This window comes from Capra hircus, chromosome 6 (genome assembly GCF_001704415.2).
Source record: "Capra hircus breed San Clemente chromosome 6, ASM170441v1, whole genome shotgun sequence".
NCBI lineage: Eukaryota > Metazoa > Chordata > Mammalia > Artiodactyla > Bovidae > Capra > Capra hircus.
In genome coordinates, this window is record NC_030813.1 from 37,952,612 (window position 1) to 37,976,550 (window position 23,939).

At 35.1% G+C, this 23,939-nt stretch overlaps 1 protein-coding gene across 5 annotated transcripts in view; it reads right to left on the reverse strand.

The window, feature by feature from the left end:
• LCORL (ligand dependent nuclear receptor corepressor like) overlaps window positions 1-23,939 on the reverse strand; it is a 164,662-nt gene that overhangs the window by 48,261 nt on the left and 92,462 nt on the right. For all 5 annotated transcript variants that reach the window (XM_018049326.1, XM_018049322.1, XM_018049324.1 and 2 more), the window contains one exon: window positions 5,825-6,076. In XM_018049326.1, coding sequence (XP_017904815.1) covers window positions 5,825-6,076 — 252 coding nt within the window. The remainder of the gene's footprint in view (window positions 1-5,824; window positions 6,077-23,939) is intronic.

The following is a 23,939-nucleotide window of genomic DNA, read 5'->3' on the forward strand; positions in this document are numbered from 1 at the left end:
CATTTACACACACTGGGGATGCAGAAGCAAACAGACAGGTTCCTGCTCCCAAACTGGGGAGATATACACAGAAATAATGGCAACGAAGTGAGAAATTTACTATATTGAAAATTCTACCAGAATATTCACTCAAGCCTCAAGGCAGAAAACAACACCACCAAGGGCAACAAAGTGCTGCTGGTTCATCTCTGCCCACATTTGATCTTGTTTTGTATATACACAGAACTGGTAAATTCTTCAAGGTTGTCACAATAATGAAAAAGGTTCGTAAGTTTCAAATTTCTTCCTGTACTCTGGAATTCAAAGAAGCTTTTACTTTGGGTCCAGATTAGAATAGAAAAAAATTTTTTTTTCTGGTTATGCTAATGTTATTTCTTATCCGTTTTTAAATTTACTGCTCCAGGAAAAAAAAAAAATGCATAACTTACTTTGTCCCAGTTTCTGAGGCTCAAAGTATATAAATACAAAGTATACAAAGTATATTTATATATTTGTATTTATATACAAAGTATAAATATATACAAAGTATAAATATATACAAAGTATATAAATACAAATCTGTAGAAATGAAAGTGCACAAAAAAATATCTCTAATATTTGAATACTTGGTTAGAAAGTACATGGAGGAGCTAAATAGGAATGTTTCTCTCATGGTAACAATATTTTAAGTCAGTCTAGGGTTTTTCAAAGAGAAGACAAGGAAAATGAAAAGTACAAAAACTGATTTATGAAGAACAATTAGAGAACCTATGAAGATTTGCTTGAGAGGTTTAGACAGACAAAATAGTTTCAACAAATATTTGCAGCACTAATAAAAAGTAAAAGGAATAAATTCAGTCATACTGCTGCAGATGGAAAAGAAAACCCAACACCCTAAAGGTTAGCACAGAAAAGAGAAGTCTCGGAGATACAATGATTTCTACAAGTATTTATAGAATTATTGAGCAAAATGCTATTGCAGATGGAAAAAAATGCAAAATGAAGGGTGGATATTTCAAAGATATGAGCTTAACTGTCGGAGCTGTCAAATATCTTTTGCAAGAACTTAATTGTCAATCAGAGGTTGAATTACCATTGAAAGATGAGCAGGATATTCTTTTGTGCATCTTTTACTTTATTTGGCTATTCTGTTATCTTCTGATAACTAGTCTATTTTTCTATGGTGTCATGTTTTCCTCATTGGCTATAGGTTTGTTTAACTGAATGGTTGTTAGTTACATCAGTTGTAAATACTGTCTCCTAATTAGAGATTTGAATTTTCACTATTCATAATGACTTTTACTGGAGAAGGCAATGGCAACCCACTCCAGTACTCTAGCCTGGAAAATCCCATAGATGGAGGAGCCGGGTGGGCTGCAGTCCATGGGGTTGTTGAGGGTCAGACACAACTGAGCGACTTCACTTTCACTTTTCACTTTCATGCGTTGGAGAAGGAAATGGCAACCCAGACCAGTGTTCTTGCCTGGAGAATCCCAGGGACGGCGGAGCCTGGTAGGCTGCCGTCTATGGGGTCGGACAGAGTCAGACACGGCTGAAGCGACTTAGCAGCAGCAACAGTGTAATGACTTTTGCAATACTTAAGTTTTACATTTTAGTGCAGTCAAATTTACACAATTATTTTATGGATTGTTATTTCTGCATCTTATGAATTTCTTCCTTATTTTAAGTTCATTAAGATACAATCTTTTATCTTTTCTTTTAGTTTTGCTTTTAACATTTAGCCTTTAAACCCAAATGAAATCACTTTTGTGAGTGATATAAGGTAGGGATCCATATCCCCACCCACTCCATGCACATAATCAATTGCCTTGGAACTGTTTAATGATATCTCTCGCTCTTGTACCAAGATTCCACTAATGTTTGGAGAATTTCTGGGATTGCTAATCGGTCCCAGTGATTTGTATAAGGGCTACAGGACCCTGTTTGAATTATTTCACTAAGTCTTGATATGTTTTAGAGAAGTCCCTCACCACATTGTCTTGGTAATTCTTGGCTCTTTTAAGTTTTACACATAAATTTTATGATTGGAAAGTCATTTTTCACAATAAACCCTATCAGAATTTTAAATGGACTGATGCTGAATTAAAAAAAAATTATTTATTTTTGGCTGTGCTGGGTCTTTGTTGCTTCATGTTGGCTTTTCTCTAGTTGCAGCAAGTGGGAGCTATCTTCACTGCGGTGAGCAGGCTTCTCATTGTGGTGGTTTCTCTTGTTGTAGAGCACAGCTCTAGAGCACGTGGGCTTCAGTAGTTGTGGCTCATGGGCTCAATAGTTGTGGTCCCAGGCTCTCGACCACAGACTCAATAGTTGTAGCACGTGGGCTTAGTTGCTCCTCAACATGTGGGATCTTCCCAGACCAGGGATTGAACCTGCATCTCTAGCACTGGCAGCTGGATTCTTTACAACTGAGCCACCAGGGAAGGCCTGAAGCTCAATTTTTACGTATATTAAAGATGAACCGCTATCTTTTAGAGTCTTCCCATTCACTTAAAATATAATTACTTATTTTGGGAGTCTTCTTTTATATCCTTCAATAAAATTTTATAATGTTCTCCATAAGTTCATAGTGTATTAGTTTCATTCTTAGGTGTTTTGATGTTTTTCCTGCTTTTGTTGCTACTGTAGAAGAGATTTTTTTAAAGCTGGATTTTCTAATTGGATATTATAATACATACTAATCTTGCCAAACTTTTTCACCAGTTTGAAAACTTTACATAGACATTCCTTCATATTTTCTATATACACAATTATACTGTTTGTAAGCAACCACAATTCTGCTCATTCTTTCCTTATAACCTACTACTTATTATTATTTACTTTCATATTTCTTTTTTTCTCTTCACATTACATGAGTCAAGACCACTCATAAAATGTTGAAAATTGGTGATAGTATGTATTTTTGTCATATCTATTACTTTAAATCATTTCATTATGATGTCCCTGGCAGGAGATGTGCTCATCTATTCTTGGTGTTATAAGCAATTTTTATAATAAATGTCAGACTTTGTAAATATTTTCTGTATTTATTAGGATGATAATTTTCTCTTTATTTTTTTGTAATGTGGAGAACAAAAAAGTGTTTCAAGAGCAGAATTATTTGTGCTTCCCTAGTCATTATTTATAATGTTTTTATACTTTACTATATTCAATTTGCTAATGTTTAGAATTTTTGCACCTACATTTGTAAATAAGACTAGCTGGCAATTTTTCTTTCTTTTGTTATCTGTGCCTCATTTTGATATCAAGATGGTAGTAATATTTCTCTTTTCTTTTTTTTTAAAATAGTCTTTAAAAGATAAGAATTATCTATTGCTTTAAGTTACCTGCAACACCATTTCAGATAGTAATTTTACAGATGTATAGGTCAGACAATCCACAAATTATCCACATTAGTTATGGCTACATTATATTGGATTTACAGATTATAGCATCTAATTTGAATAAAATAACTGACAAAATGAACAGATGACTTAAATGTGTATTGTTGCAAAATTACAGAGTAAGAATAATGTAAAAAAAAGTAAGTTCTAGCAAAAAATAAACAAACAAAGGCAGAACTAATCCTGCTACTACTAATATGACCATTTTATTAATTATATCATAAGGTATGGACAGTGAAGTCAGTCCAAACATTTTTTTAGGTCTTAAGAAACCATATGAAGTAAGGATTTATACCTTGTATTATTACTAATGAAACACTCCAAAGCCTACACTGTGTGACACTGAGGGTGAAGTTGCCATGATTAGCAAGACATGTGAAAATGGTTTATAATATCTTTATTTCAACCTTAAAAACTAATAACTTGTGAAAATATTAGTACATATAAAGTACTGATGTGTATACATACACACACTGACGGGCATGCACACACAAATGCATCAGAGGTTATGTGCTCTATTAAAAAAAATTGGTATGCAAGTAGGCAAAGTTAGAGCTTACCAATTTCTACCACAGCAGAATAGTTTTATAAAAGAGGATCTAATTTTATTACTCTCTGCTTAAAGAAATATAGCAGCTTTCCATGGTTGTAAGAAAAGAAAAAATCCTTAATATTTCCTATATGTTTTTCTCATAATCTTATATTTTTTTAGTCTCACCTGTAGTAACTACGTTAATTATTTCCTACATACACTTGGACATGCCTTATCACTTGAATTCATTGAATCACAGAATATAAGAACTAGAAATTTACTTTTAAAATGTCATCTATTTCAACCAATCAGCTGATGCTTCTGAATGCCTCTAATGATAAGGCAAGCAGGGAATCATTTTTCTCATTCCCCTTTAAAAAAAAAGTCTCATCCTTAGAAATATTCTTTCTTATATGGATCTAAAATCTATTTCCACATAATCTCTACGTAGTGATCCTAATTCTACTCATTGGGCCATTCAGAGAAAGTTCAGTCCTACTTTAGTGAATAACAATATACATTTTAGAGACTTCCAAGGCTTCTCTTCTGTGGTAGTATGGAACAAGAAATAGAGTATGGAGGGACTAACGTTTGAGTATCTTTTATGAGGTGGTTATTTTATATTTAACTTTCATATTGCCCCAATGAGTTTGTTGTATTATTGCCAAGTAACAAGTGAGGAAATTAAAACCAACAGAAAGTTAACACTTCATGTAATTTAAGTAGCAGAGCAGGGATTTCAACCACAAGTCTGTCACAGACACCAAAGCCTATGTTTAAGTCTGTTTAGAACACTGAACTGCTTCCCACAAAGGAGAAAGATTTAAGAGAAGGTGAAACATGGAAATGTAACACAAATAAGCATCAAAACTAAAATTTCCATACTTTCTAACTTTCAAAATTCAATGTATTGATATATTTTGCCCTTAAGCTTTCTATTCAAATCTTCAGCATTCCTTTCTGTCTTATAACCAACCTGTCTTAATATCTCAAATTTCTCATATCTTTCTACATAAATAAACTCATACAACCTAAAATTAAGGAAGCAAAGAGAAAAAAAGTATTTACATATTTCAGCCTCTCTCAATTTTAATCTGTTCTACACACTGAATAGATGATCTTCTTTAAATACTGAGTAATGTACAATGTACTCTTCTCTAGAGCCTCAAACACCACATTGTCTTCTGCAATCAAACTTAATGCTAACATTTTTCTGGTTTCGAGGCCTGACAACACTATACCTAATTTGTATTAACAAAAGCTATTTGTTCTCTCTTCTCTAGGCAAACACTTATTTGGCATCCTCCACTGAGCGACTGAACTGAACTGAAAAAGCACTTTAAGGCTCTTCCTTCTTTTCCTCTGAGAATCACAATTCTTCCTTTAAATAATGATCAGATAAGATCAGCACAGCTTCATCATTCATGCTTTTGAAAAATGTGTCTGTCTATATAATTATTTACATTATGTTTATCAAGGTATTAACTTTTCTCTTTCCCTAGTGACATCATAAACAACTGACTATTATCCATCAATTTTTTATTTTTGACCTAAGTGTGAAAAACTGAACAACAAAAGTGCTTAATGAATGTTCTCAGCTGTACATTATAAAAATTCATTTTTATCATATACATCTTTTTATTCATATACTTTCCTTCTAGGTTGTTTTTAGGATTCTCTCACCATACACTTTATTGTGAAAAGAGGGTAGAGAAACTTTCACTTCTCCATTTATAAACAAAGACAAATGTAATACAAAAGTTTTAATTTAGCACTTCTCTCTAGTCCACGTTACAGACTAATTTCAAGTAGCATTACTTTTAAATTTCTCTGTGAATATATGGTTATATATATACTAAAGAATATTAAAACATAAAATCAAACATCACATACACACACATATAAATCTTACCTTGCTGAGTATTTTGTTCTTGCATTCGATTCACAGTGAGGTCTAAGGGGCCTTCCTGCTCTTCCTGAAGGGAGTTTTCTGCTTGATTCATTTGGATACTTTTACATATCAGACTTGGTCCAATTGAACCATTTCTATTCTCTTGAATTTTACCACTTTTTGAAATATACTCAATTGCAAACTGACGTATCATCTTTTTCATTAATTCCTGAGCAACTAGGGGAATGTTAGGATCACAGTTCTGAGGAAGATCTAGGGAAGAAATAAATACAGTAAGAATTAAAAAGAGAATACAAAATACCAATGTTTAAATTTATCTTAACTACAAATTAATGATTTCAGAAGTCTCAGAGGAAGTCCATAATTGTGAATGGTTTCTGGAACTTAGCAACAAAAACCTTGTAGATTTAATTAGTATTACGAGAATATATTAACCCTTAACTTGGCTATTTATTTCTTGAAAATAAACATTTTTGGTCCCAAATTAAAATATAAAGAACTAGACATAAAAGGAGACAGCTTATTTTCAGAGTTTTAATTCAAATGAACTGCAAAAGATATTAAAACTTAGTATGTCAACATAAATTGTATATATAAGTAATCAAGCAATTTTTAATATAGTAGAGTAGGTACACAAATTAACTATTAAAGAAAACGTCTAAACTCTGTTGTTTATTACCATTAATCCTGTCAAATATGGACTTCGTATAGGGCCTGAATGTCATCAAGGATTTTTTCTTTCTCAACTTTTCATATCAAGAAATTTCAGTCATAAAGAAAAAATTAACCCTACAATGACACAGATAGCCTCAACCAAGATTCAAGAATTGTTAGTATGCTGCCATATTCACTTTCTTTTTACCTTCTGGTTTGTAGAACTACTGAAAAGTAAATTGCAAAATTATGGCATTTCACTCCTAAATATTTCAGTACTCATCCACTAAGATTCCCCTATAGAAACAGTAATACCCTTATTGAAAGTCTTAATCAGTCCTTGATCCCAAAACATGTTGGCATCTATAACCAAAATAAAGGTAAATAGTCATATACATTTCTGCTTAAAACCTGTACAAGAGGTAAAAACAACTAAATTATTTTATAGTAAGAAGTGTAGAGTAAATAAATTTATAAACACAGTATATAATAAATAAAAAAGAGTACTGATATTGGGTGGTAGTGGTGGTGGTTTTTCCACAGACACACTACTGGTTTCACCCCAATCCTTTTATTTACCCTGCTCCTTCAGAGGTAGAATGACTGGTGAAATGGGAAGGATGACTAAGCTTATCTGGTTAGGCTCTGTACTTCCTCTTCGGAAGTGGGCCTACTTCTAGAGTTATTAATTCTCTGCTCATTACCACCTCAACTCTTACCCAGACAAATCAGTGTTGTGTGAACAGACCTGCCTTGATCCCGAGCTGTCTGAGACTGAAGGCTTATGTCGTCTTAGTTGGAGCGCCTAAGAGATCTGAAGGCAAATCCTCCAACCAGCAACTATTTTTATAAAGGTGAGGAAAGGCAACAAACTACCTCCACCATGACCACAATCATATCTGATTAGCAAAATGTGACCTAAACCGACATCAATCTGTTTACGGTCTTGCCGAAATACCAATATATTTGATTATAGGGTGCTTTTTTGGATCTGCTAGAGATGTTGGACACGACTGAAGCGACTTAGCAGCATCAGCAGCAGAGATGTTGCACAATAAACACCTCCTTAATATTAGCTCTTTCAAAACAATTTTGAATTCTGAAAAAAACATTTGAGGAGGGATTATGGGCTTATAAAAAAAGGTAATATTTAATTCTCATATTTATTCTTTATTTAGAACCGAGTAGGGAAGAGAGGCACTAGTTGTTCTAGGGTACTAAAAAGAAAGACTTGCCTATACACTTGACCCTTAAACAACATGAGTTTGAACTGTAGAAGTGCACACAGACATGAATTTTTTTCCCAATAAATATGCACTACATTACTACACAATCCATAGTTGGTTCAATCTGTAGATGTGGAACCCCAAATACAAAGGGCCCACTAAAAAGTTAAGAGTTTTGACTATGCAGAGGGTCAGTGCTCTGAACTTCCATGTTGTTCAAGGGTCAGTTGTATATATTATATCCCCATGGCATATTTATTTTAAAACTGGAGGTTTGTACCTCTTCATTTCCCCCTCCTCACTTATTCATCCTCCAACACCCTTCTCTCCTCTGGCAACCACTTGTTTGTTCTCTGTAACTGTGAGTCTGTTTCACTTTGTTTTGTTTTTTAGGTTCCACATGTAAGTGAGAATATATAATACAAGGTATATGGCCCATGGTATTGAAATAACTTTGTATGGGGACAGACTGTTACTAAATTTATTGCGGTGATCATTTCACCATGTATGTCAAATCATCCCATAGTATACCTGAAATTAAAATAATATTGTACATCAACTAAATTTTAATGAAAAAAGACTCACAGATTGAAATCTTAGCCATCTTTATAAATTTAGGTTAGTTACACACCACTCCATATTTTAGTTTCTTTGTTCATAAAATGGAAATAACAGAACTTTGGAAATCATAATAGGGCTTGCTCACAGGGTATTTTAAGATTGTATGAGATTGTAGATAAAATACTGAGTTCTTATACTTGGCATTTTTAATAACTGACATTAACTACACTGTTATCTTAGATTGCAGTGAACATAAGAAGAGAAACAAGATTCAGGCTGAGCAGTTAAGAAGATTCAGGATGAGCAGTTAATCATAAAATGTCAACTAAGTTGAAGTATTAACTAGGTTAATACGTACATTATTAACTAGCGTGGAAAATACAAAGGACATAATTTCTAAGCCCATGTGATATATTCTGATTCTGAACAGACAGTATTAGCATATGTAACCTAGCTAAAGTGATTTATAACAAAGCAAGAGATTTCTATGTTACACAGAAGGATTCCTAATTAATGTTATTTCTCGATGACTTCCTTCAGGAATCCTTGAAGGTGTTCGGCAAACCGTTCCTCCATCATTTTTCAAATCTAATCTTGCTTTGCATTATGTGTTAAAAGGAGATACTGGATTTACTTCTATGTATTTCGGTTAACTGACCTGTAATTTACTGGCTAATGTCACTTTACAAATTCAAAATGATTAAATTTATAAAAAAGGGAGAGAAACATGATCACATTCATATCATATGACTAGAGCTACACTTTAGAGTTGAGTTTAGAGCTCATTCATCTACTCAGTTTTTGCTTATTTATATTAGGAATACATCTATGTGTAAAACCAAACGACTTGGCAAACAGCAAAAAAACAAATATGATTTTAAAAGATAAAGAGTTAAAATGCTGCTCAGTTGCTAATTAGTTAGTGAGCCTTCTAGATTTCTTGCACAAGTGGTCACAATTACAAAAAAATGAATTAACTAAAGATCTTGGTCAGGGATATACGCTCAAATGGTTTCAAAAGTTAGGCAACTAATAAACACTGGGCTAGAAGAGAAAATATGTTGCCACATGGAAATGGTATGCCCCTAAGAAGACAGAAATAATTTATTTTTGCCCCATCTCTTTATTTTAAATTTAACAAATTTAAGAATTTAGCAAGTTCTTTGCGGTGGCCAGTTTCAAGATGATTCTTAATGACTCCCACTTCCACCTCCTGGTCTCCAGTGTTGCATAGTCCCTTCCACATTGTATGAAGGGTGAAATGTGAGATTAAAATAACATATTGCAAAAGTGTACGTCACTTCCAAGATTAGGTTATAAGAGAATATGGCGTCTATCCTGGATATTCTGAACACTGATGTTCATTATCACTCCCTTCTATTCTGCCCTCTTGCTCTCTCATCACTCACTCTGGAGAGAGTTGTACTGTGAGTGGCACTGCTCACAAGGAGAGGAACTGAAGTATCCTGCAAACAGCAGAATGACTGAACATGGAAAAAGATGCTCAACAGCAATCAACTCCCAAATGACTGAAAAGGGAAACAACATACCAAAAGTATGTGATGAAGCTAAAACAGTGATTAGAGAGCAACTTACGGCAATAAATAGAGACAATAAAAAATTCAACTCAACCTAGCCCTCCTTAAGAGAAAATGATTTGAAAATTAAACCCAAAGCAAGAATAGAGGAAGAAATAAATAAAAAGTTAGGGCAGAAAATATTAAATAGGAGAAGGGAAAGGCAAGACAAGGTAAGATAAAAAGATCAATAAAACCAAAAATTGACTATTTGAAAAGATTAAAAAAATTGACCAAGAATAAAAATAAAGATTTAAATTTGTAAAATTAGAAATGAAGGAAGAGCTATCACAATTAACATTAAAGAAACACAAAAAAGTAATAAAGAAATACTACAGGAAAAAAAGCTACACATCAACAAATTAGATATCCTAGATGAAAAGGCCAAATTCCTAGAAAGACAAAAACTATCACACTCACTCAAGAAGTAATAAAAGGCTTGAACAGACATACAAGTAAAGAGATTGAATTAGTAGCCAAAACTCTTGTCACAAAGAAGAGCCCAGGAACAGATAGATTTACTGGTGAATTCTATTAGACATTTAAGAAGAATTAAAACTAATCCTTCACAAACTCCAAAAAAAGAGATGAGGAAGGAACACTTCCCATGAGGACAGTGTTAGCCTGATACCAAAACCAGACAAAGAAACCACACAAAAAGAAAACTACCAAATCAAATGAAAACTATCCATTATGAATAGACAAAAAAATCCAGTTGACCCTGAAGCAACATGGTTTTGAGCTATGTTGTTGTTGGGGCTTTCCTCGTAGCTCAGATGGTAAAGAATCCGTATACGTGGGGTTTTTTTCAACAGCAGATACTACAGTACTGCACAATTTGTGGTTGGTTGAATCTTAGTGGATGTGGAACTAAAAATTCAGAGGGCTGACAGTAAATCATGTATCAATTTTTGGTTGTGTAAAGGGTCAGACTATCTACCACATGTTTGAGGGTCAACTCTGCTATCAAACAGAACCTAGCAACACACAATAAAAAAGATTATACATCAATACCAAGTGGGATTTATCCCCAAGGTGCAAGGTTAGTTTAACATATAAAAACCAGTCAAGCAATATAACATATTAAGGACAAAGCCACATAATAATCTCCATAGACGTAGAAAAGCACTTTATAACCTTTTCATGATAAAAACACTGAACAAACTAGGAATAGAAGGAAATTACCTCAATCTAAGAAAGGGCATCTATGAAAAATCTACAGATAACATCATACTTAATGGTGAAAGAGGGAAAGTTTCCCCAAAAATATCAGAACAAGAAAAGGACATATGCTCTTACCATTTCTCACCATAATGCAATGTTGTATATAGGAATTTCTAAGGAATCCACACACACAAAATTTTAGAACTAGTTAAGTTCAGCAAGGTTGCAGGATGCCATGTCAATATACAAAAATCAATTTTATTTCTATACAATGGCACTAAGAAATTCCAAAATGAAATAATTAGGAAAATAATTCCATATACAACATATTACAAAGAAGAAACATAAGTCTGACAAAGCATAAAGAGAACCTAAATAAACAGAAATACATCCTGTGTTCATGGACTGGAAGATTTAATATTGTTAACATGATAATATTTCCCAAATTGATCAACAAATTTAACACAATCTCTATCAGAGCCCTAGCTGGCATTTTTATAGAAACTGACAAGCTGATTCTAAAATGCATATCAAGATGCAAGGAATCCAGAATAGCCAAAACAATCTTGAAAAAGAAATAAATTGGAAGACTAGCAATTCCTGATATCAAAACTTATTAAAAGTGTGATAATCAAGCCTAGGTGTTAAGGGCATAAGGATAGACATATAGATCAATAGAGTAGAACTGAGCTCCAAGATAAACCCTTAATTTATTAAAAAAAAATTTTTTTTCCTCCCTTCATTCCTTCCTCCCAGGATTGCCTTCTTCCAAACTATTTTCCTAAAAGAACAGAAGGAGATCTACAACAATAATTCATTCAACAAAATCCCTGAGAACTTATTATATGCCAGGAACTAAGCTATTTTCCAGGAATTCAGAATGAACAAAATAGACACAGTCTCAGCGCTCATACGAAGATCACATATCTTAATCTATTTTTGTTAAGAGTACCAAGAAAATTCAAGGAAGAAAATAATTGTCTTTTCAATAAGTTTTGCTTAAGATAACTGGATATTTATATGCAAAATAATGAAGCTGGACCTCTACCTCATACCACATAGAATAATTAGCTCCAAAATGGATTAATGATCTAAACACAGGACCTAAAACTATAAAAATCTGAAAGAAAACATAAGTATAAATTTGCTTATAAACAAGTATAAAGACCTTAGATTAAATCAGTGATTCCTTAGATCTGACACTAAAACACAAGCAATGAAACAGATATAAACAACTTGATTAAAATTTAAAACGTTTGTACTTCAAAGGAAATTATCAACAAATGAACACAGTCCACAGAACAGGAGTAAATATTTACAAATCACATGTCTGTTAAGGGTCTACTCTCCAAGTATATAAAGAACTTTTATAACCCAACAATAAAGAAACAAATGCCCAATTAAAGAGAAAATGATTTGAGCAGGCCATTTCTCCAAATAAGATATTACTAATGACCAGTAAGCACATGACAAGATGCATTTCCCTAAAGCACATTAGTCTTTAGAGAAATGCAAATCAAAACCAGAATGAGATATTACTTCACACCTAGAAGGAGAATTATAATAAATGCAGATAACAAGAGCAATTGAGGATGTGAAGAAATTTGAGTCCTCATACACTGCGGGTGGGAATGCAAAATGGTGCAGTCTTTTGGAAAATACACTTTGATAACACAATGCTGGTGGTGGTTTAGTCACTAAGTCGTGTTGCGATCCTGTGGACTGTAGCCCACCAGGTCCTCTGTCCATGGGATTTTCCAGGCGAGAATACTGGAGTGGGTTGCCATTTGCTTCTCCAGGGGATCTTCCTGACCCAGGGATTGAACCCAGGTCTCCTGCATTTCAGGCAGATTCTTTACCAACTGAGCTATGAGGGAAGCCCTTGATAACACATTAAAAAATGTAAACAAAGGATTATCATATGACCCAGTAAATTCCACCTCCAGGTATATAACCAAGAAGACTGAAAACACGTTCAGTCAAAAATGTGTATGAATGTTCACAGCAGCATTCTTCATAACAACCACAAAGTAGAAACAACCCAAATGAACATCAACTGGTGAATATATAAATGTAGTATATTTATACAATAGAGTATTATTCAGTCATAAAAGGAAACAAAGAACTGACATGTACCAGAAGAATGAACCTCAAAAGCATGCTAAATGAAGGTTGTGCATAGTACAACTACATTTATATGAAATGTTTAAAACAGGCAAGTATAGAGAGATGGATTTGTTAGTGATTGCCAGAGCCTGAAGAAGAGTAGAAGGATGAGGAATGGGTGCTAATCTAATAATGGGTTTTTTAAGGATGAAGAATATATTCTACAGAGAGTGGTAATGGTCACAAAACTTTGTGAATGAGTATACAAAAAACCACTGAATTTTATACTTTAACAAGTAAATTTTATAGAATGCAAATTATATCAGAATAAAAAAAAGAAAAATAGGAAAAAAGGATAAATTAGAGTGGAACTTCGTGCCTAAAGGGCAGATTCACGAGCCATAAAGAATTATTCTTTAATATCTAATCAAATAACTTTCAACATCTGCCCAGTTGGATTTCAGAATTGCTATGAAACAGTGATCCCTGTGTGCACCTAATTTCCCCATTTCAAACAGGATTGTTTACAAAGGTTAGCCTATGCCTGTCCTAACACTGTATGTTGGGTGTGTATGGGCAAGTAATTTGTCTTTTCACTTTTAAAGGGCTACAGACCAAGAGAAACTATACCAAAGGAACTACACCCAAGGAACTTCATTTGTATATAAACTAAATTAGATAACAAGAGCATGATTTTTGAGATGATACTATAGAAAAACTTCTGGAAGTCTTGGTCAGGGGTGAGAATATTTTACATATGGAAGACACATGAATCACCAGAACCAACTGATTCCAGCTTCCTTGTATTCACTCCTTCTTCTACACTGAAAGATAATGCTATTATTCACCAAGAGAGAGAGCTGCTCTTAGGATCAATCTAAGAATATCTGTGTAGGTTGTCTCAATTATGAGACTGTCAATGTGGAAAATGTTGGTCACTAATTCAACAAAAATTTTGAAGGCCAGGATGATGGTTTCTGTTATCTTCTCTTTCTCCATCTCCATTTCCCTTCTATGTTTGATATATATTAACAACAATTAACAGTGATATAGCACTTTATATAATATGAAGAGCTCTAACATACATTGATATCACTTAATGACAAATATATTAGATCAGAAAATGATATAGTGGAAGGTAAGAAGGGACGTCTTACAGCACTACTGACAGTGTACAGTTCTTGCCCTTGCCTTTTATTCTTCCCCAGTTATTTTATTTTTAAAAATTTCAATCTTTAGAAAAGTTGAATGAAGAATACAGTGTACTTCCACAAAATCTTACCTCTATAGATTCAACTACTGACCTTTCGTTTCATTTGATTTACATATAAACTCACACACACAAGTTTTTTATGGGTGAAGGATTTGAAACCTGTAGATACCATGAAGCTTTAACTCTAATTGAGTAATAAACAACAACACTATGAAACATAACTATAATGCCATCATCCCTTTCAAAAAAATTAACACGAACAATATTGTCCCCAACTCTCCCCCATATCTCCTGTACAGCTTTTTCTTCCCCAACCTCAGGCTGCAATCTAGGGTTCCATATTGTATTTGACTGTCACATCTCCCTAGTCTTGCCTGTTTTTTAAGATGCCATTTATCTTGTAGTATTGTCCTAAAGTTTGGATTAGCTCCATTAAGATTTCAGTTCAGGTTAATCATTTTTGACAGGAACAGTACACAGATGGTATGCTTAATGTATCATACCAGTTCATCCCAGCATTAGTAATGTTGATCACTAGCTTTAAGGTGGTTATCCAATAAATATTTCCATTGTAGAGTTATATTTTCTCCTTTGTAATTAGTAATCTATGGAGTAATATTTTAATGTATTGATAATTATCCTCTTCCCCAACAATCTTGTATTTGCTAAATGGTTTTTGTATCAACTGGTAATCTCTGCCAGAACCAACTGGTATACTAATGGTTACAAACCAGTAATTTTTTTAAGTCCACTATTCAACAACAGTTAGAACTGGACATGGAACTACAGACTGGTTCCAAATAGGAACAGGAAGTACGTAAAGGCTGTACTTCTTTGCTAGCTTCTTTAACTTATATGCAGAGTACATCATGAGAAACACTGGGCTGGAAGAAGCACAAGCTGGAATCAAGATTGCCGGGAGAAACATCAATAACCTCAAATATGCAGATGACGCCACCCTTATGGCAGAAAGTGAAGAGGAACTAAAAAGCCTCTTGATGAAGGTGGAGAGTGAAAAGTTGGCTTAAAGCTCAACATTCAGAAAATGAAGATCATGGCATCTGGTCCCATCACTTCATGGAAAAAGATGGGGAAACAGTGGAAACCGTGTTAGACTTTATTTATGGGGGCTCCAAAATCACTGCAGATGGTGACTGCAGTGAAATTAAAAGACACTTACTCCCTGGGAGAAAAGTTATGACCAACCTAGAAAGCATATTGAAAAGCAGAGACATTACTTTGCCAACAAAGGTCCATCTAGTCAAGGCTATGGTTTTTCCAGTGGTCATGTATGGATGTGAGAGTTGGACTGTGAAGAAAGCTGAGCACAGAAGAACTGATGATTTTGAGAGTCCCTTGGACTGCAAGGAGATCCAACCAGTCCATTCTGAAGGAGATCAGCTCTGGGATTTCTTTGGAGGGAATGATGCTAAAGCTGAAACTCCAGTACTTTGGCCATGTCATGCAAAGAGCTGACTCATTGGAAAAGACTCTGATGCTGGGAGGGATTGGGGGCAGGAGGAGAAGGGGACGACAGAGGATGAGATGGCTGGATGGCATCACTGACTCGATGGATGTGAGTCTGAGTGAACTCCTGGAGTTGGTGATGGACAGGGAGGCCTGGCGTGCTGTGATTCATGGGGTTGCAAAGAGTCAGCCCGACTGAGCAACTGAACTGACTGAACTGAACTGATTCATTCTCTATTTTTCTGTTGCATTCTTTAAAAAAAAGAAAAAAGGAAAAAAAGAAATGCTTTCTCTTCTGTGACCCCCACACCTTTTTTGGTTTTGTTTCTTTTTATCACAATGAAAAAGAAACACAGATTGTTTCTTATTATCTAATATGTTATCTAGGACTTCATTACTCACTTTAATGCACAAATGATTCCAAATCTGGCCAGTGGAAAGCCCTTCATACTGGTCCTCTTTTATTTTTGATGTATCTTGAGGACTTCCTTTTTTTTAGCATATAAAAATGTTCCTTGTCCGTTTTCTACTTTTCCTGTCCCTGACTTGGAATCAACCAAATGTCCTATTTTTGCTATTTGTGGTAAGTGAAAGTTGTTTAGTTGCGCCTGACTCTTAAACTATACAGTCCATGGAATTCTCCAGGCTAGAATACTGGAGTGGATAGCCCTTCCCTTCTCCAGGGGATCTTCCCAACCCAGGGATCAAACCCAGGTCTCCCACATTGCAGGCGGATTCTCTACCAGCTAAGCCACAAGGGAAGTCCAAGAATATTGGACTGGGTAGCCTATTTCTTCTCCAGTGGATCTTCCTGACCAAGGACCAAACTGGGGTCTCCTGCCTTGCAGGGGGATTCTTAGCCAACTGAGCTAGCAAGGAAGCCTACTTGTGGTAGGGACTGGCGTAAGTGTGGTCATTGCTACTGCAGTGTCACTGCTTCTAGAGTTTTATAGTAGGCAAAATTAATAAATTCTAAAATATATATATTTAAATCATTAGTTCATAGTTACCTCTATAACCATGGAGTTCTTCTCTTTCCCCATTCCATATTTTTATTCTCTTAACAGTAAAAACTCACAAAATTACCACACCAATACAATGACTGAAATATGTTTATCCTTAAAATATATCCCACTGAGAACACAGAGTACTATATTAGTAATCTGAGTTAATTTTTTGTATTATCAATATGAAATACAGTTAGGTTCATTTGCTTTTTTGTTTTGCCGAATCACATCCTTCTTATTTTTTTTAAATGCACAAAATTAACACGTCTCAAAACTCAAAAATATACAAGTCTCAAAAAAGGTTCACTATTTTCCACCACTCCCAAAGTAACCAAATTTCTTCAGTTTCTAGTTTATCCTTTTGTGTTTCTTGTATAAAAATAAGAAAATGCTCATATATTCTTTCCTCTTCTGTCTAAAAGATTATTAATCAGTTCAGTTTAGTTCACTTGGTCAGTCGTGTCTGACTCTGCGACCCCATGGACTGCAGCACGCCAGGCTTCCCTGTCCATTATCAACTCCCAGAGCCTGGTCAAACCCATGTCCATCAAGTCAGTGATGCCATCCAACCATCTCATCCTCTGTCATCCCCTTTTCCTCCACCCTTCAATCTTGCCCAACATCTGGGTCTTTTCCAAGGAGTCAGTTCTTCGTATCAGCTGACCAAAGGATTGGAGTTTCAGCTTCAGCATCAGTTCTTCCAATGAATATTCAGGACTGATTTCCTTCAGGATGGACTGGTTGGATCTTCTTGCAGTCCAAGGGACTCTCAAGAGTCTTCTCCAACACAACAGTTCAAAAGCATCAATTCTTCAGCGTTCAGCCTTCTTCATGGTCCAACTATCACATCCATACATGACTACTGGAAAAACCACAGCTTTGACTAGATGTGCTTTGTCGGCAAGGTAATCTCTCTATTTTTAATATGCTGTCTAGGTTGGTCATAGCTTTTCTTCCAAGGAGCAAATGTCTTTTCATTTCATGGCTGCAGTCACCATCTGCACTGATTTTGGAGCCCCTCAAAATAAAGTCTGCCACTGTCTCCATTGTTTGCCCATCCATTTGTCATGAAGTGAGAGGAGTGGATGCCATGATCTTAGTTTTTTGAATGTTGAGTTTTTTAGTGTTTTTTTTTTTTTTTTGAAGGATAATTGCTTTACAGAATTTTGCTGTTTTCTGTCAAAGCTCAACATGAATCAGCCACAGGTATACATATATCCCCTCTTTTGAACCTCCCTCCCTGAATGCAGAGTTTTAAGCCAGCTTTTTCACTCTCCTTTCATTTTCATCAAGAAGCTCCTCAGTTCCTCTTTGCTTTCTGCCGTAAGCATGGTGTCATCTGCATATCTGAGGTTATTGATATTTCTTCTGGCAGTCTTGATTCCAGCTTGTGTTTCTTCCAGCCCAGTGTTTCTCATGAAGTACTCTGTATCTAAGTTAAATAAGCAGGGTGACAATATAATGTAATGGCCTATATGGAGTAGAGTTCCCTATGCTATACAACAGGTTCTTATTAAGTTATCTATTTTACATATAGCAGTGTGTATGAAAAAGTGAAAGTGACAGTCAGTCCTGTCCAACTCTTTGCAACCCCATGAACTGCAGCCTGCCAGACTCCTCTGTCCGTGGAATTCTCGATGCAAGAATACTAGAGTGGGTAGTCATTTCCTTTTCCAGGGGGTCTTCTTGACCTAGGGATTAGACCTGGGTCTCTGTGCTGCAGGCAGATTCTCTACTATCTGAGCCACCAGGGCAAGTCCAGCAGTGTATATGTCAGTCCTAATCTCCCAATTTATCCCTTCCCCTCCCTTATCCCCTGGTAACCATCAGTTTGTTTCTACATCTGTGACTCTGTTTTGTAAATAAATTCATTTGTACCCTTTAAATTTAGATTTCACATATAAGCAATATTACATATTTGTCTTTGTGTCCTTACTCAGTATGACAATCTGTAGGTCCATCCATTTTTCTGCAAATGGCATTATTCCATTCTTTTTTATTGCTGAGTAGTATTTCATTGTATATATGTACTATATCTTTATCTGATTCTCTGGTGGATCAGGTGATAAAGAATCTGCCTGTAATGCAGGAGACCTGGGTTCAGTTCCTGGTTGGGAAGATCCCCTGGAGAAGGGAATGGCAACCCACTCCAGTATTCTTGCCTGGAGAATTCCATGGACAGAGGAACCTGGCAGGCTACAGACCATGGGGTCACAAACAGTTGGACATGACTGAGTGACTAACACTTTCACTTAAACTAAATCTTTATCCATCCCTTTGCTGATGTACACTTAGGTTGCTTCCATATCCTGGCTATTGTAAACAGTGCTGCAATGAACATGAGTGTGGTGCATGGATCTCCAGGTATATGCCCAGGAGAAATTCCTGGGTGGAATTCTTGTGTCATATGCTAGTTCTATTTTTAGTTTTTTAAGGAACCTTCATACTGTTCTCCATAGTGGCTGTGCCAATTTACATGCCCAACAACATTGTATGAGGGCTCCCTCGGGACCTTAAATTTTTATGGTCTGAAAAATTTCATGAAACATAGAGATTAGCTGATCTTAGAAAATTTGGTAAAATATAACTTTAAAATTTTCTGAGTTAGTGCTTTTGTTGAGGGTTCTTGATACTTATTCCTATTTCTCTAAAAAAAGGAAAAAAAAAAGGCCTGTTTAAGTCTTCTAGTTTTTCAGAGACAATGTTGGTAAACTGGATTTTCCTATTAATTATCCATCTCACCTAAGTTATACAGAACAGAATCTATGACTTTTTAAATTTTCTGCTTAAATGATTATTTCTCCCTTGTCATGTCTTCTGTATCTCTCCTTTCCCCCTCTGTACTAACCTCTCTCCTGTTACTACCCTGCCAAAATTTACCAAATTTTCCAAGGTCAGCTAAACTCTATGTTCCATAACTAGTACTTTTCTATTCTGTGGCATTTTCTAAAGAACATACTTTTTTTCCTATTTATTTTTTAGTCAATGTTTTTCTGTCCCCTACCTTAATAATTTTTGCTTTCATCTCTATTATGTCCTTCCTTGATCATTATTCTGATTTACTTTGTGATTTTTCTTTTAGGGTGGGGGACGTACCATGCAGCTTGCAGGATCTTAGTTCCCTGCAGTGGAGGCACTGCACTGGATTGCCAAGGAATTCCCACTTTGTGATTTTTTTCCATGCTTTTCTGATGATAATTCAACTTCTCATTCTTTCATCTTTACCGATAAAAATATTAAAGGCCAAATGTTTAAAGTCACTATTTTAACTATATCCCCTAGATTCCTACATGTAGCTTTTTCATCATCAGTGTAGTTTAAAGAGATCCTATACTTTTTTTCTTCCCTCTCACATTAAAGTTTTTGTTTTTTAAAAAATAATTTTATTTATTTATGTTTGGCTGTGCTGGGTCTTTGTTGCTGTGCAGGCTTTTCTCTAGTTGAGGTGAGTGGGCTTCTCACTGTGGTGGCTTCTCTTGTTGCAGAGCATGGGCTTTAGGGCACTCAGGCTTCAGTTGCTGTGGCACACAAGCTCAGCAGTTGTGGCTTGCAGGCTCCAGAGCACAGGCTCAATAGTTGTGGTACACGGGCCTAGCTACTCCATAGCATGTTGGATCCTCCTAGAACAGGGATGGAACCTGTGTCTCCTGCATTGTCAGGTGGATTCTTTACCTTGAAAAAATCAAAGTCTTAGTCATTCAGTCCTGACTCTTTGCAACCCCATGGACTGTAGCCCACCAGGCTCCTCTGTCCATGGAATTCTCCAAGCAAGAGTACTGGAGTGGGTAGCCATTCCCTTCTCCAGGTGGTCTTGCCAACCCAGGGATCGAACCCAGGTCTCCAGCATTGCAGGCAGATTCTTACTGCTTGAGCTACCAGGGATGCCACTTCTTTATCCTAAAGCTTCTTAAAACAATATTTACGTTGTAGGTGAACATGACTGGTTTTTGCTGCTATTATTCATTTCTGTCTTTACTGTATTATGATGAAAAATTAATTTTGTAATGTTTCTACTTTATGCACTCATTCAGAATTTCTTTATGATATAGTATATAAATTTTCTGTGAATGTTCCAGATGCACTTAAGAAGAAACAGTATTATCTGAGGACACAGTTAAAATTGTATCCATAAACTATTATTTATTATTTACTATTATTTAATATATAACAACTTATTTACTATTATTTTAGGTCTTTTGCATCCTTACTTATTTTAGATCCACTTTACCAATTAAAAGTGACATGTTAATACTCTCTGAGTATTTGTCCTTTACCCTGAATATGGTCAAGTTTCTGCTTTATGAAGGTGGTTGCTATATTATTTGGTACATAGACATTAATAAATGCTATGTCAACATTATGAGTTAAGGCCCTTAACCAAGCCTTTTGTCCTCAAAACAATCAATGTAATTTGGTATGCAAGAGAAATATTTGAGTACTTCAGCTTTAATTGTACAGAATTATTTTTTAAAATGTCTAACCTAAAGGTTAAATTTTCATAAATGAAAACAATTTTATTCCTTCATCAAGGGCATTCTTAATAGTTCCCCCTCTTTTTTTAACACACTGTGTGCGATGTTGAAGAACACAAGGACTACTAGGTACAGTTTATTGTCCCTGGCTTGATTTACACTAGGGTACCAGTAATTTTCCCCAACATTGCTTTTGTACCATTAGTGTAAATGTCAACACAGCAAAAGTGGCAAATAACACCTTAGAATTCTTTTTTTTTTTTAAAGTTCTGACCTTGCAGATTCCATGAATGAGTCTTAGAGACCCAAGAGTCCCATGTATCACACTTGGAGAACCACCAAACCTAATATATTTTTATCCCATAAAAACAGTATTTTTAGTTTAGTCACTAAGTCATGTCTGACTCTCTGCGACCCTAAGGACTGTAGCCTGCCAAGCTCCTCCATCCATGAGATTTCCCAGGCAAGGATACTGGAGTGCGTTGCCATTTGCTGGAAGGCAATATAGAAGAATTGCTGGAAGTATATCACTGTAGTAAGATATACCTGGAATCAAATTCCAGCTCTGCTGAATACAGGCTATATAGCATTGTGTAAGTTACTTTGTAAACCATAATTTCTTTCTCTGTAAAGTGATTCTCCACATACTCTCTAAAGGAGTTGCTTCCAAGATTAAATGAACTAATATATAGACAGCACTTACCCAATGCCTATTACATAATCCTCAAAGAGTTATGGCCTAATTATATAATTTTTATATAATGTAGCTATTTGCTACAATCCCTATCAGGAGAAAAATTTCAAAGACAATAATCTGAGAAATTTTTTCAGAACAAAATCTTTAAAAATGAGCAATATTCTTGAAGCACTAATTTCTAGAATTTTAGAATGTGTAATTTCAAATATCAGCATATTGTGACATTTTAATTTTAGTAGTCATTTTTTTTCAAAACAGACCTTTTAACTTTGTCTATCTTCTCTATTTTATCTTTGCATTTTGTTTCACAAGTTTTATTCAATATTCTTTGTTTGCCTTTCTCCTACTTATTTAGGGTAACTTAGAAAAAAAAAACCAGTTAGATGCTCCACTCACTTATTAAAATTCCAATCCTTTTCTTAAGTAAAATAAAAATTTAAGGCTGTAAATTATCTTCTACTAAATCCTATAAGCCCTATAAGTTTTAAAATGTATTTTTAACACCATTTAGTGCCAAATATATTCTGAAAATCATTAGGATTTCTTCTTTATCCCATAAATTTCTTAGAAACGTTGAAAATTTCCATACACATAAACTTCTTCATTTAAAACATCTTTTTGTTACTGATTACTATCTTAACTGAACTGTACCAAGAAATATGGTCTGTATGATACCAGTTTTTACTTGCTGATAACTTAATGGTACAGAATGCAGTCAGTTTTTGAGTATACCTATAAACATGTTTACAACATTTATAAATCTGTAATGGTTGGGTTCAGGTTTCTAAGTATGTCCTTTATCTCAAAATTATTAACTATGTTGTTCAAATCTTCCTTCTCATTAACTTTAGGCCTGTCTGACTTAACTAAGATCTTAAATTCTGATATCCTCCTTGTACTTTTGATAATTCTGTATCATATTTTCAGGTTATTTGAAGACATAATATCTAAAAATTTCCCTAACCTGGGAAAGGTCCAATAAGCAGAAGAGAGACCCATATAAGATCAACCCAAAGAGGACCACAGGGCTTCCCTGGTGGCTCAGAGGTTGAAGCGTCTGCCTGCAATGCAGGAGACCCAGGTTCAATCCCTGAGTTGGGAAGATCCCCTGGAGAAGGAAATGGCAGCCACTCCAGTATTCTTGCCTGGAGACTCCCATGGAGGGAGGAGCCTGGTAGGCTACAATCCACAGGGTCGCAAGAGTCAGACACGACTGAGCAACTTCACTACTTCACTAAAGAGGACCACACCAAGACACATTGTAATTAAAATGACAAAAATGAGAAATAAAGAGAGAATATTAAAGCAATAAGGGAAAAGCAACAAATTGCATTCAAGGGAACACCCATTCAGCAACCAGCTGACTTTTCAGCAGAAATTCTACCGGCTAGAAGACAATGGCATGATACAACTATGAGTAATGAAAGGGAAAAACCTAGAGCCAAGAGTATTCTACCCACCAAGGCTTTCATTCAGATTTGACAGAAAGATAAAAAATTTTACAGACAAGCAAAAGCTAAGTTCAGCATCATCAAACCAGCATTATAAGAAATGTTTAAGGTACTTCTCTAAGTGAAAAAAGAAGAGGCCACAACTGGAAACATGAAAACTATAAGAGGAAAATCTCACTGGTAAAGGCAAATATACAGTAAAGAAATGAACCATATACAAAGGTAGAAGGATAAAAAAGATAAAAGTAGTCAAATCATCTATATCCCTAATAAATAATTAAGGTACACAAAACAAAATGATGCGAAATATGATTCAAAACAGTAACTGTGGGGGGAGGGGAGCAAAAATGCTGAGGTATTAAAAATGAATTTGAAATTAAGAGATCAGCAACTTAAAATAACCAGGCATACATACACACACCTCATGATAATCACATATCAAAAGATACATTAAAAAAAAGAGAGAAAATAATCCAAACACAAAGATAGTCATCACATCACAAAGAGAAACAAAGAAGGT